The sequence below is a fragment of the Thalia democratica genome, chromosome 2 (genome assembly GCF_965202585.1).
Source record: "Thalia democratica chromosome 2, ktThaDemo2.hap1.1, whole genome shotgun sequence".
Classification (NCBI taxonomy): domain Eukaryota; kingdom Metazoa; phylum Chordata; class Thaliacea; order Salpida; family Salpidae; genus Thalia; species Thalia democratica.
In genome coordinates, this window is record NC_139166.1 from 44235533 (window position 1) to 44251467 (window position 15935).

Below are 15935 nucleotides of genomic sequence, written 5' to 3' on the forward strand. Positions count from 1 at the left end.
ACTATTACAAAATATTTTGTCCTATGCTTACTTTACATAAAGGACTTTACTGCTCAAAAGAAAAAAACGTAAAGTAATTCTTGATTATTTCATTGTATATGGCAAACATGAAAAATTAAGGCTCATTCGCAAAGCTAAAAAAATTAAAAATTTTAGCTCAATAATAACTTTTCTATTTTGTTTATTTTTAAGAACATTTTCTTGTAAAACTTAATGATAAAGTCCTTAATACTTCTTTAAAATATACAACGTGATCTTTACTTCAGTTGACGTTTTTTAAAGTAACTAGAGCTCTCTGTTAGTAGAAATTTTAGCTATTGTGAGCTATCTTTGTTTTTATATGATTTCTATGTGCCTAAAAGCAATCAAAGTTAATTAACAAGCAATTGCTTGATAGTAGGTTTAATTTTAATGTTCTTTAAACATTATTTTATATTAATTTTCAAATCCACTCACAAGTTTACTTTCAGGCTAGATTGTTTAAGATTAAATTTTAAACCTTTTTTACAAAATAAGTGTTTTACTGCACTACTTTCAATAATGTTTAACGTATTTAAGTTTTCGCTTACTAGTAAAGAGTTTTTCTTACATTGCATATTTTAAGATTTCATTATCTTTTAAATGTCTATCTGGTACAATGGTCTTGCATTAAATATTTTTAAAAATGCAATTTATTTTTAAAAGTTAGTAATAAAAATTTTTGTATCCTAAAAAATAAAACTTCAAATAAGCTAAAAAAAGAAATCTACAAATAAACTACTGCCTTTTGGTGAGAAATTACATGCAAGATTTTTTTCTTAATCTATCATTGTTCTTTTATTGTAATAGCATACCTTAGAAAAAATATTTTAAGGTTTTGTTTGTTTAATCAACTTAAAAAACTGGTTTTTATAATTTTTGGCAAAAAAAAACGAAGTTTTTACACATTTTCCTCTAAGCCTGTTAAACATCAAAGTGCTGAGAAAATAAAGACTAAATAGGTTGTACATTTCAACAAAAATTTTAGCTTTAGTTATTTTAAAGAACACTAACAGCCAAAAGTTTTTGTTTATTTTCAGTTACATACGTTCTTAAATACAGCAGAATTTCAACTACACACAAAGAAGTTTTCACCTTCGAAACTAAAATTCTCTAAAATACCATACAAAATTTTGATTTTTTTATAAAAATAAGTTTATTGAACAAAAACAAAAAACGAAGATGCTCAAAAATGTTTGGTCTAAGGACCTGGGTGCACATAAGGACATCTCTGTCACCGAATCGTTGTCTACATCAAAACTACAAATCTTATCATCAATAGTTCTCCCAAATCAGGAAGAACACATCTAAAACTTTAAAAGCTTTATTTTTCGGTACTACGAAGCATCTTAAAGCTGTTACATTACAAGTATAATACAAATAACATAAAGTTAAATATATGTTACTCATATTTAAAAAGAATATCTTTAGCAAAAAAAAGTAAGTACTGAGAACTTATTTCAGAAACAAATAATATAGAAAATATTGTTTAAAGTATTTTAAACTTTTTTTAATATAATGATCAGTTTATTGATAAATGACTTTAAAAAATTCTATAATTACCAGAAAATTTAACTTCGAAGATTTTTTTTAATGTGATTATTTTACAAAGTACTAGTTTAATAAAACCCAAAATCCAGTTTAGCGCCATATATTTCCAGTGTTTTTATGTTCCTATGAGCGGAGCCTGCTTTGCTTAGGGTAAAGAAAGTTTATTCATGGTTGTTTACATCTTTAGACAGCACAAATGTGTTTGATTTGATGCTCATCGGTAAACAAATTATAAAGTAATCTTCCCTTATTGTACCAACATATGTTTATGTGTGTTAACGAATCAACACACTTCAACTGGGTTCTGTAAAAAATAATTACAGTAATGTAAGAATAGAAGCATAGAAAAAGAAAGTGTATACATGTTTTCTCTAAAATTAAAACAAAATAGTTTTTACCGATTTTTACAGGTTAATAGCAGGCAAAATACTTAAAGTTATATCCGACTGTTATAAAGCTATATAATATTTGTAATTATTAAGTCTAAACTAAGTAAAGCAAACTTAAATATTTTTTCAAGTTGTAACTTTTTTTTCATTTAGTAATTTATCAATTTGTAAAAAGACAAGTTGTTACTTAAAAAAAATTCATAGTTTAAAAATAATTTTTGACAATCATAAAGCTTAAATTTAGATATTCTCAAAATATCCATAAAATTTTGTTGCCTTATAATAGGGATCCTTATAGCGACTTTAAGTTACACGTTGCAAGAGCAAGACTGAAACCAAGTTGTTAACACGTATACAAAAATAAAATTAATTAACTATGCTAACTTGTAATCTTTTAAAATGAAAGGTTTTTGATTTGAGTTGAGAGTATTTTTTTTTTTAAAGTAACTTTTTTTTGGCTGACAGCGAGTCGACTTAAAATTTCAAAAAGGCATATTGTTCTTAGTTATTTACTTAGACTTCTACAATTTTAACATTTTTAGTTTTTCTTAGCTTAAAAAATAGGTTTTAGACAATTTTTATTACATGCATTTTTCTAACATACTCCGCTTTAAAGTTTGATTTAGTAGTCAAAAAAAGAAGTCTTTAAAATTCATTGTGTTTAAAACGCAAAAATGCCTCGCTCGACATTAACTCCAAGTTGAATTGTAAAAGGTTTGTGAACAAATAAATCTTGTTTTAATATTTTTTTTATGGCGAACCAAATTAGACTATATGATTAAAAGTACATACTACATAGACTGACGTAGACTAACTTTCAGAAAACGTTTATCGTTGTAGAGGGGAGAGTGAGTTTCTTCTGATGTTTTTCTACCTTTGAAAAAAAAAACTATATTAAGTTTTGAATAAAATCGCTCTCTACTTGATTAAACTTTTTGGTTATCTTTCGGCGAGCTGTTTAGACATTACCCAGGAAACAAAAACTATCATATTAATAAATTTTGCTTTTATTTGTTTAAAAAGTGGAAACTTAGTTTAAATTTTTAAATGAAACAAAAGTCCTAAAACTAAAAAACCCAAAAACTGTACCACAAGTCACTTTCATGGTTTAAAAATTTTGTTTTACATGTGTAAATAAGCCAGTTTTGTAAATGTAAAAGTAAGTAATAAGCATGAATAAGCTCACTACTATGAGGCTCAGACTAGTTTTTTATTGATTCAAAAAGCTACAATTTTGGTTTTAATAATATAATAAGAAGTATGTAAACTTGTTATTAGTTTCATTTAACTTAGAATAAAGATGAGGTTTTAACAACTGTATAACTTTTTTATTTGTTTTTAACCTATTTACTTTAAAAAATGTAAAGTTTAAACTATAACTAGTTTACGTTTAGTTAACTAGTTTACAAAAACGTTAATTGTTGCAAGGGATGGAGTTTGAAACTGATGTTTTTTTTACCATAAAAAAAAACAAGTTTAAAAAGTTTGGATATTATTAGTCCTGGGTATGAGGTTAAACTGTATCCAAGTGGTGCACCACTAAAGTTTTTTGTAGGACTAATTATTTTGAGCAATTCTGTTGTTGTTCAATAAACAACATATACATTACATAATATGGACTAAATTGCATATGTTTTTGTATTCCGTTTAGAAATCTATTCATGTTGCATAAACTGTTTTACATTTATTTTTTTTAATATAAATTTAAGAACTTATATATACAATAACTTTATTTTTAATTAAATAACTCTGCAGAGGTATTTTAGACATTATAGATAAAATGCAAGTTATTAAGCATGATTTTGTAAAAGAATGTCAAAAAGTCCAAGTAAGTAAAAAAAAAAATAATTGGTACTAAATAAATTTGTTTTATTATAAGTTGTATAATGTTTTAATCCTATTGTTGAGTGCATTTAAAAAAACAAAATGTTATTAAAGTTTAAAAATTAGACACATAACTTGTAAAATTTATAAATAAAGTCCAAACTACAAGTAATTTTAATATCTTACTTTAAAAATTTGATAAGTGTATGTTTAGCTATATTAAGTTAAAGATATTAAAAATAATTTATTTGAATTCAATATTTTGACTTTGCTTCTTTTAAAAATTAAACATTTGAATGGTAAATTAGCGTTGTGTTTCTAAAAAAAATATATTTTTTACCCATTAGATCAGAAGTCAGCTAAATTTAGTCCCTAGGCCACATTCAAAACTTGATTTTTATAAGTTTCTTACATTTTTATTTTATTATTATTCTTCTGTAAAATTTTAGACAATTTTTTTTACAAAAAAAAATTTTTAAACCCATGGCCAGATAAACTTATTTTAGCAATTTTCAATCAATAATTTTAGGGGCTGCAAAACTTTCTTTAGATAACAGGCTTAAATGAAGTTCTTTTTTACATGTATTTTTTTATTGAGATAGTTGAATTAACAAAAAAATTGCTTAAATTATCTTAAACTTTAATTAAAGTAAGCTATTAGTTTAGAAAAAACTAATATACCTTTTTTTGAAAGTTAGTTGAGTTATGAATATGAATAAGTTTAACCTTAACTTTTTATGATCTAGGAATTAGGTATAAATGAATAATTGATTAATATAAGTGTTATTAAATATATAAATCTTAGTAAAAAACTGTCAAATAAAAGAATTTTCAGAACATATTGATAAATACTTCATATTGTTGGACTAATGCTGTTTCTAAGTGTTAATGATAAACTTAAATAAACTTAAGAAATGATAAGTGTGTATCATTATTTTAAAATATAAATCTAATTCAGTGGTTTCCATTTTTTTTATTAGGCCCCCTTTGAATAAATTATAAAGCAATGGCCCCCTCTAATAAGATTTCTCAAAAGACTACCCTAAGATTTGTTTTTGCACTTTTTCACCAACTAAGAAATAACTAGTGTAAAATCCTAATGATGACCTTATTACCCCTTTCTTTGCGTCTTATGGCCCCCTAACTTTTTTAAATGTCCCACTTAGGAAAGTCCTAGTCTAGTGTAAGTTTCAATTTTTTCCGTAACATCTGGTGTAAGTTCAAATACTTCCCTTAAAAGCGCATAAAACCCTTTTTTTGGCTTTTTTCATGAACTCCAGAATATCTAGTGTAAGTTTCAAATCGACCATATGACCCACTTTTGGGAAACCCTGATTCAAGTAGTTGTAAAGTTGTTTATACTAAAATTCTTAACGTTTATATGGCTCTTACAAGTCAATAAATTATTTTTTTTCTGAACTTAAATATTATTTAGAGTTTAGAAAAGACTTAGTTTTTATTTTTCAGACTAAATTTTTTTTTAATATGTGAGTTATCTAACTATCTAAGTCAGTTAAACTAAGTTAATTAAAACTATTGGTAGATGCAAAAATGCACAAAATAACTTTTCCACAAATTTATTTAGGTTTATAGTAATTATATTTTAAAACTTGTAAGTATTTTGTTGTAATAAAGAATTATGCTACTATAATTTAAAAACAAAGACTATATAGTTTTATTTTGTTTATTAATTAGACTTTTCTTTTGTAAAATTTTTCCTTATACTATAAAAGGTTTACATCACTAATGTTATTTATTGAGTGAATTTACATCACTATTTTATGTTAAATATCTTTATTAATTTTTAAGTTTTCCCTTAAATCATTAACAGTCAGAATTAACCATTCATAAAGCAGATTGACCAATTTAAACATAAATGTTGTCTACTGCTGTTTCAATTTTTAAAGATTTTAGCATATTAGAAATTAAAAATGTTTTAAAGCTAGGTAAGTATCTCACTTTAGAAAACTGTATTATATTATTTTAAAAATTAAAACAATTATGCTTATTAAGTCTGGTGTAATATTTTAACAAAGTTTAAAGAGGAAGATAGAGGTTTTTAAAATTAACAATAATAAATTTTATTTTTTGATGTTCTATTAAAGACTTACCATATAAATTATTATTTGATAGTAGATCTTATAACTTAAATTTTTTAGGTCATTGATTTTAGTTTAGCAATGCCGTAAAATTAATTTTTTAAATATATATAACAAACTGATAAAACCAGAAATAAGAACTTTTTACTACGGACTTATGTATGATAAATTTTCAGGGTTTGGATACTGCATACTACATACCTAACTTTATCACCACAGAAGAAGAAACAAGACTGGTCACACAAATAAAAAAGGTTCCTAAACCTAAATGGACCATCTTAAAAAATAGATCTTTACAAAACTGGGGTAGGTTTTATTCTTTGTACTGTACAATTATTGTTATAATTAAATAAAAACGTTTTTTATTTTATTTTGCTTGTATATTAAGTAAAATGTATAAAGTATAATGTAACTCTATTAATGTATAACACAATATTTAGTACACTAATCGAGCTATAAATAATAAAGTTGCTTTATTTAGATTTAATAACAAGTAATTGTAAATAAACAATATAAGAAGTACAAAAAAATTAAAAAGTTACTTTTTTAACGTATTATGCTCTATCTGTTTTTTTTTAAATTCTTATTGTTAATATACAAGTCATATTTGTTGATATTTTAACCGTTTACTATAATTTAAGTCAGTTTCCTGATCAAAATTCGTGTTTAATGTTGTTATGAGTTTTAAGTTGTATTATAATATAAACAGAATACCTTATTTGTGATATAGTGTGTTTATGTGTTATATTTTATGTTTTTTTGTTAAATTGTACCAATGTCTTTCTTAAAGTTATTTATATTGAAATAAGTTATAAATTAAGAAGTAAGTATTAAACAAACTTGTGAAAAACATAAATATTTTAACAACTAATAGTCTTTAAAACTTAAGCAACACTAACTTTAAAGTCTTTAAACTTTATTTTAAGTGAAGTATTTAAAATCATTAAATTAACTGTATACCATTTCATTTCAGCTGTTTAATTGTATTGAAAATTGATATAATATCACAGATTCATGTTAAAAAACACATTATGTTTTACAGTTAAAAGTGCTATATAGATTTTTAGACCTGGTATAAACAAATACTAAATATAGAAATAAAATTAATCTGAAAAGACTAGCTGTATTTTTTTAAATGTGTTTCTTAATCTTGTGTAAATATTTATTTTTTGTTATGATTTTATTATAACTAAAAGTTTAAGAAGTGTATAACTTTTTTTTTGCAAGTATTAAATTTTTCTCTTTTTGAAAGCTTAAGGTATATTTTATATTATACCTTTTATAAAATAAAATAAGTTCAATTCGTTTTTTTAGTTTTTTTAGTTATAACCAGTTTTGAAAAGTTACAAATACATATGTATGGAATATATAAATGTATATATTAAGGTGCCTATAAAAACGTGACCATTGAACTTTAGCTAGTAATGTTTAAAGAATAAAAAAAATCAACCATTAGCAAAATTTTTAGCTGGTGTAGAAAATTTTTAATTGAGGCTATTTCAAACCATTCTGATGTAAACTGTATGGACCTGAAAAATGTAACTTAGATTTTTTATGTACATATTGTTCTATATTGCACAATTTTACAAAAGCACACTAAGAGAATTTAAAGTAAGCTTCACAAAGGCACTTTTTGATTTTTTGAAAAAAAAATTAAGAAAATTACGTAGAAAAATACGTAATTTAAATAAGTACCTCCATGAAACTTTTTCTAAATCGTCCTAAACTCTGCATAATGTGTTTTTGTGACAATTATTTATATTTGTATTACCATGTCATGACATTGGAAAATAAAATTTATTATCAAATCAAAAAAATGCATATTGGAAAAATTTTCTGCCAATTTCATTATAACCTACAAAATCGAAGACTTGTTTTGAAATTTTCTACTACCTATTTTTTACTTGGAATTATATTAAGCTATATCATCAAAATTGAAATGTTAAACAATATTATTGTTAATTAAAAGATAAATTTTAATTTAAATTCATAGTACAAAAGTTTCTATCTCTCATTAGTTAGACTGTTTTGAATGTACTACCAGTTTGTATTATTTATCTTTTTCAAAAGAGCTTAGAGTGTTTTCTTTTGAGTATAAATACTAAAAAAATACACTTCAAGGATTTTTTTTACCAAAACTTTTAGCTATTTGCAGGGTTGCTACTCGGTCAGGAAAAGTCAGGAAAAATTTAAAAAAGTGACAAAAGTCAGGAAAAGTCAGGAAATTTGATAAAATAAAATAAAAAGTCAGATTTTGTCAGTTTAAATTTCCCAAATTCCTTGTTTTCCAAAACCTTCAAATGGTAATAATTAAGTAAAAGTTGTTTAAAGTTAAAAAAAACTCCAATATTTTTCTAAAAGTTTACAAAAATATTTAAATTTATTTCCAATGCCTTTATCTGGTATAAATAAGTAAAATATCTTTTATAAAACTGCAGTCTCCACATTGCTCATAGAGCTTTTGAGCTTGGAGCTGACGCTACCAACTGGAAGCTGGATGACATTTTAAAAAGTCTTTATAAACTTTTGAAAAAGCTGGAGGACGGAGAACGGACTACAAGTCAATAACTGGTAGCAAACTTTTTCCTTATTTGTTTTGTAAAACTCGTTGGTTGACGATAAGATAGTGGCTGATTGTACCATCGAAATTTGGCCAAACATTAAAAAAAATTCAAGTTTGGAAGTTAGGTCCAAAGAGTAAATGTCCTGACAGCAGATATTACCGAGTTGTAAGGGATGCAGTGGCTGATTATCTTGTCTTAGTGAAGATGCATTTCTTTAGTTATGTAGCATCTCTCATGCAACCTTTTTTGACACTATACCAGAGTACCCAGCCTATTGTTGCAGCAACCAATTTCTTTCAAATTTGAGGAAAAAAGACCTAGTTGAGGAACAAAAGATCTTAAATTTTGATAAAGAATGTAGAGTATTTGTTTTAAAAGCTGTTGAAAGTCTCTGGAGTAGAATGGCTGTTGGAACTACATTTAACAAAAATATGTCATGCCTAAATCCTCATAACCTAGACAAATTAGGAGTCACAGTTCTGGTTAAGCTTTTTGTCAATATTGTGCACTCCTTAACGAAACAAAAAATGTGCTCCAACACTGAAGGTGATGAGAGCATCGATCAATTTAGAACTTTGATAAGTTGCCCAATGAATGTATTAAAGTTTAAAAGCTTCAAGCGAAGTCAAGATCGTTTGGACCAGTTTTATTTTGAAACATTGGGAAGTTTTAAGGTTTTAGTTGTGAAAGTTCCTTATTGATTTAAGGTTTTTATTGTAAAAGTTCCTTATATGTCGTTTCTTTTATTTAGATACATTTATGCTAGGAAATTCTAAAAATTTGTGTTCTTTATTGTTTTAAGGTTTCAACTGTAAAAATTTTTTATTTTAAGATTTCAGTTGTGAAAGTTTGTTATTAATTCAAGGTTTTAATTGTAAAAGTTCCTTATATGTCGTTTGTTTATCTAGATACATTTATACTAGGAAATACTAAAAAATTGTGTTTTTTTTTTTCAGACAAGCTGTGTTTATAAGCTAATAATACAAGTATTTTGCTGATAAAGCTGTTTATAACAAACATCAATCATACACAGATGGTTCAAGTGATGTAATGGAAGTTTGATGATTGAATTCAGCAAAAAACTGTTGTTTTAACCTATTTTAAAATTAGATTGAAAGCTTTATATAGTTTCAAGTGTTAGATTATGTATTTTAGAATAAGTTAAATTTAAGAGTTTGATTTAGAAAAGTCAGGAAAATTTAAGTAAAAGGTCAGGAAAAGTCAGGAAATTTTTCTCAGCTCGATCAGTGGCAACCATGTATTTGTTTCTTGTTGACAAGATCAAAAACTTTTTACACATTGTTTTTTACTCAGGATAATTTTTTTATGTGTTATATTAAAGTATATTTGTAACATGCTTCCACTCTTATAGGGGGAAAACCACATCCAAAAGGAATGCTTAGTGAACCACTACCGAAAGTAAGTTGATTGAATATTAAACAACAAGTTTAAACTAAACTTAGTTTTTATTACTGCTGAAGTTTCAGAGGGCACATACCGTCTTTTTGAAGCAAAAATTTTGTTATTTTTCTTTTTATTGCTTATAATTTTTTTCTAAAAATTAAAAACTGTGACTGACTAACAATTAATTAATTTGATAACCAAACAAAGTTATATTTCATTTAGAAAAAATAATTTAACTTTATGATACTAAAAACCGAATAAATTTTATATAAACATTAGCTTATTCAAAAATTAACAAAAAAGATTAATATTTCAAGGCTACAAAATATTACGTAAAATTACAAAAACGTACTACTCGTGTTTTAGATTTCTTCCAGTTTTTAAGTAAGTAATTTGTTTGTTGTGAACCCATACATAGTTCGCTTCTTTTGTTATTACAATCTACATTTTGTCTGAACATTACTAAAGCCTCACTTAATAACAGTTTGCATGTATCTTTAGCAAATTTTGATTTCTCATCAAAACACCAGAAACACTATAGCTGTTTTATGTGTTAATATACGTTTTTTTTTAATTTCGTTCGTGCTTAGTCAAATACAAGTTTTGGTTTCTTTGTTCGTTTTTATTCTAGACTTATAAATATTTTTTTTTAGAGGTCATTCACTTTTTCGAAATTACAAGTTTTACTTTTACTTTGGTCTCTAGTTGTAATTTTAAAAGGTTTTGCGTTGTGGATTTTCAATGCATTTTCAATATTCATCATACAGCTTTAACTTATTCTAATTTTACTTTTGTTAAATTGTTTTCTGAGATTGTTATTTTTGGTCAAGTGTTTTCAATTAATTTAATGAGTTTTCTGACTATATTAGTTTTGATTTGTTTGCAGAAGGTTGGCTAAACTAAATATACTCAATTTGTTATGTTCTTAATTAAGTATGTTTGGTTCGTAAAATCCGCTTTTTTAAGTGCATTATTGTAGTTAGTTTCAGTTTTTTTCCTAGTAAGATTAAATTTTCAAAATATTTTCTTATTATTTTTTAGAAAATTACTAGTATAGCAAATATACTTGATTTTGAATATTTTGATTTTATATTATTAAATCCTAGTTAGGATTTTGATATGGATAAACATTTATTGATTGTGTTTATATACAAATTAGAATGAAAAGTAAGTTGGTAGTCTGACTTATATAGCAAAAAATTGGAAAACTTATTGTTATTCAATCTATACGAAATAAATTCAATAAGCAGAGTTGATAAGATTGTAATTTAAATAAGATCTTTTTCTAGTTTTTTGTATTTAGAATAGAGACAACTGTTTTTAATGTTATTTTTTTAAAGTTAGTGTTGTTTATATATAAACATAAGAACATAATCATGTATTCTGATTGCTGTGTTTTAACTTATCTGAAGGTTTATTCCGATTTATACAGTATAAGTATGCGTTTCTTTAGTTTTTTAACTTTTGTTTCATTATTTGTTTTCAATGGTAATCGAGCCATTGACTTGATAAATTTCATGATTGATATCATTTTATATATCACGCACTTCCCCTCCGTGGTTACTGCCCATTGTTATTTATCATAAAAGGTTTGTGTTGTTTTTATTTTTCGTTTTCATCTAAATATTTCCTCAGTTGAATAACATAGGTTTTGCTGCTTCTGCAGAGTTGTCACACATTCAGGCTGTCTCAGGCTAAATTGAAATTAAATAACTCAGGCTAATTTAAGCTAATTTAAAGGTTTTTAGGACTTTTTTAAATTCAGGCTACTGAGACTAGTTTAAAATGTTTCTAAAAAACCTAGACTAATTATAAGTTTTTTTATTATTTCCATGCTAGTTTTTTCTTTTAAACTTTACATCAATAAAGTGGATTCATTTTAAATACTAATTTTTTTTTAGTTAACTTGTGCTCAACAATTATTTTCCTAAATTTTAAAGTTTTGATTTTTGTTGTAAGGTTTAATCTAGCAAGCTTTGTTTTATATAAAACTTAGATTTTAGAGTCTAAAAACTAAGAATTGTAATGACAAAGTATACAATTTTGATTAAAAAATTGTAATTGGTGTTATCAAATTGTTGTAGCTTATGATGTTCTTAATTAATTAAGTTAAAACTTATAAGTTTCTTTTATCAATCAGTGACCAAAGTTGATTATAATCACTTTTTTAAAATGATTACTCTTGTAATAAAGTAAAAAATAAACACGCTTACTCTCAATTCTGCATGTAACTTATTTCTGCAAAATGTTTAGTATTTTTAAAGTTTTACATTTTTAAAAAGTATGTATTTATATCCCTTTGTAAACATGTCTAGTTCATGGAATTTGCAGTGCATGTATGTATTGATAGTCAATATTTTGGTGATTTTAAAGTTAAATGTAACAATATAAAAGTCTTAAGAAAAATTAAATAGCGTCGGAGGCGCGAAATGTTTTTAACAAACACAAGTTAGCTTATACTGACTCAGGATAGTTTTTGTTTACTCAGGCAAGTATTTTTTTTGCTTTGAAGAGTGGCAACCCTGATTGCATAGTTGCCACAATTTTAGCATTTTATTTGGGCTTATGTGTACTACATGATAATTAAAATAATATTGCCTGATTTGATTAATTGTATTAAATTTAATATAAGCTAGCTTTATTACTATATATGTTGTCCGAAACGCATAGTTCTTAAAAATAAAGTTAAAGACTAATCAATTGTTGCTGTAATAGATTTTTTTATAAGGAAAGTACAAAAATTAATTTCTTACTTGTAATCTAAGCAAACATTTAATACATATGTATTTAAATACCTAAAAATTAACAGTGGTTGCAATTTTATGTTGACACAATATCAGCATTGAACCTGTACGGAGATGAAAAAAGGAAAGCTAATCATGTGCTTATAAATCAGTACAACCCTGGCCAAGGTATTATGGTTAGTCTTTTAATTATTAAAGCAAATATTTTGTTTTGATATTTTACATCCTCTAACTTTCATAAAGTCAGTTTATAGTGGACAAAGTTGTAGTGCTATTGTACCTGAAGATCTGTCCTTGGGTCGTGAAACTTGAGTCGTACTAATAAACGTAACTGAACGTATTGTTAACTTTCAAAAAGTCTATACTTTAACTAACTTACACATAATTAAAAATAAAAAAATGGTAATTTATAAAGATGTAACTTGCAACAGCCTCATGAAGATGGACCTTTATATTTTCCTGTTATTTCAACAATAAGTCTTGGCTGTCACACCGTGTTGAACTTTACAAAAAAAGGCGATCTAAACAAAAAAAAGTTAGATTGTTTTTATTTAATAATTAAGTTCATATAATTCATTGACAATACTCTTTACTCATTACAAATATTAAGTACTTTCCTATGTGTTTATAGATGAACTAAAAGCTCAAAAAATTACCAAGTTAGCTGTCTTCACGGTGTGCACCTGTGCACACTAGTTCTAATAGAAATTATCTTACTATGTGCAAAAAAATTATTAAGGTGAAAAATTGTATTTTAGATAAAGTTTCTTTCGTGTTTAAAAGTTAGAAAAACCTAATTTAACATAAATTAACAGTTCTTAAAATGTAATCAATACGTTAAGACACTCAAAACATAAAAAATTAGTAAATGATAATTTATACTTCATATAGTGAAGTGTGCACAAAATTTATTTTTCAGTAATCTAGTTTGAACAGTTTTTGAAAAGACAACATTAATAAGTTTTAAGTAAATAGTTATAAATTTAACTTTACATAAAACATACTTTTTTAAAATACATTTTAATAACATTTAATATAAACTTAAAAATTAAAACAAATTACAAAAATTACTTCGTGCTTTTTCTCATGTTCTATGCTTTTGTATCTTTTTAATTTACCTGTAAAATTTGATAGTTTCTGTACTAGTCCGTTTTAAATTATAAAAAATGTTACAAAGTTTTTTTTTGTACTTTTGTTAGCTCTTGTTGTTTTATTTAAATCGAGCACACTATGCGGAGTCAATTATAAACAATAATTAAAAGGTCTATTGCCTATTGTTTATTATTGTTCAAGTATAAGTTTAGTTTGTATATTTAGGAATATTATATCTCAAACATAAAATTTAAATTTCTAATTTAAAACACATAGAAGTAAACAAATTAAATTGCAGTTTTTCTATATATGTGGAACCAAGAAGCCTGTTAATCTTAAAAGATGAAATTTATACTGATTATCTACATGGTATTGAAGAAACAATCCAAGACGTTTTTACAGGAAAAAATGTCAAGAACAAGGATTTGCTTGGTGATAAAAGTTTGAAGTACAAATTGGACTGTGAAGACAATTACGTCACTGCCGACAGGTTGCATTCGAGGATATCTCTCACTATTCGAAACGTTCCAAAAAGTTCAAAATTTAAATTTAATTTCTAACCTTCAACTATATTTATAAACTAAAAAACATGTTTTTATGTATTTACTTAAAAGCAATATTTTAAATTATTTCATAGTACTGAAAAAAGTTAAGTAATTTTTTAATTAGTTTTAATAATGTTTGCTACCTAAACCTTTAAAAACTGAAAACTAATGTATTAAAAGGTTTTTTTTCAACTTAAAAGGTTTTTTTCAACTGGGTTTGGTGACAATTTAGACAATTTTTATATAAATATATTGTATAAAAATATTTTAGTTAGGTCTTTTTTATAGATCTTTCAACTAATTTAACTCCATATTAAAGATTAAATATTTATTAGAACTTAAAGTTCTAATACTTTGTTAATAAATAAAACGTTACAAAAAATAAATTAAAACTTATTTATAAGTAAATTACCACCTCTTTATCAACATATTTTACCTTATAGCTCTCAAGTGGGTGTATTAAAGTGTTTTGTTTACTTTTTTATGCTTGAGTAGAACAAATTTTTTTGCTGAAAATGCAGCCTTAATAGAAATATACATTTTTGTAGTTCATTGCTTTAGAAGGCTTCCATTAAACTTGGAGTTATTTAAAACTGAAAAAGTGTTGTGATTATTTAAAAGGAGTAATTTCTCATTAAATCGGTTTCATTTGTTTTAAATTGTTTATAAAATAGGATATTTATTTAGTAAACTTTTTTTAGTTTTTATAAATTGACCATTGAAAAATTTTCTTTTTAGATTTTTTTCAAAATTTTATAATGTTTTCAACTAAAATTAAGGCAACTTGAATTTATAGTCTAATAAGACAAAAAAAGCTTTTTTTTTATAAATTTTTTTGTAAGCTCTATCTAAAATTTTTACAAACTTTTTTTATTGTTTTATACTATTATTATATTTTAGTGTTTCTATACTAAGTATATGCAAGTATGTTGGTTTATTTAAGTACTAGCCATCTTGTTACTAAATATCTTCAATACTTTTTGTTGTTGCTAGGTTTTTATAAATGCATAACTTTTATTTGATCATTGTGATGATATATGTTATTCATTATTCACTTTTTTATGTTACAAGTTAATTTTGTAAATTCCTTTTTTATACAACCTAATTTTCGATAAAGCTGTTCACTGTTAAGTTTTATAATAAAATACAATTTGTGTTCTAAAAAAATATTTTAATACTTATAATAAACGCTAAAGCTATATGTGTACTTGTTAATGTCGTTTTTGTATAAAATTAATAAGCAAAGCCGTTTTATATTTAATTTTTGTTCAATGTATATATTTATATATTGATAACTTAGATTAGAAAACAAAGAACATTGCAATTGAGAATTATTTAGAACTAGATGCCCTTGAAAACATGTCTGTTTGTGTAGCTTGTCGTTTGAGTTTAGCAGCTGTTTCTTGCTCTCTAGTTCTTTTCAAAACATTTAAAAAGAAAAGTTTTTAAAGCTAATTATAGCTTTCCATTTTTGTTCCCAGCAGCTACTTGTGTTTCTGCTGAAGACAGCTATTCTTTTTGAATTACATACTTTGCGTAATTGTTATAAAGTGTATTGGTAGACGGTAAACTTTTGCTATTTATACAAACATACATTGCCTCATCTGACGTAATACTCTCTTCTTCATCTAATGATCTTACAATTAAGTAAAATTTAATCACACAGTTTAGTAAAACTTGATCAATTTATTTAAAATTAGTAATT

The 15935-nt window shown here is 24.9% G+C and overlaps 1 protein-coding gene across 1 annotated transcript; it reads left to right on the forward strand.

Moving 5' to 3' along the window:
• The first annotated feature begins 3720 nt into the window (after positions 1-3720).
• LOC145849957 (putative RNA/DNA demethylase ALKBH6) lies at positions 3721-15017 on the forward strand. Its single transcript, XM_082955084.1, has 6 exons — positions 3721-3786; positions 6058-6187; positions 9818-9864; positions 12659-12769; positions 13025-13128; positions 13984-15017. The coding sequence occupies exons 1-6, from the start codon at positions 3739-3741 to the stop codon at positions 14243-14245; spliced, it is 702 nt and encodes a 233-aa protein (XP_082811210.1). The 5' UTR covers positions 3721-3738; the 3' UTR covers positions 14246-15017.
• Positions 15018-15935: the final 918 nt, after the last annotated feature.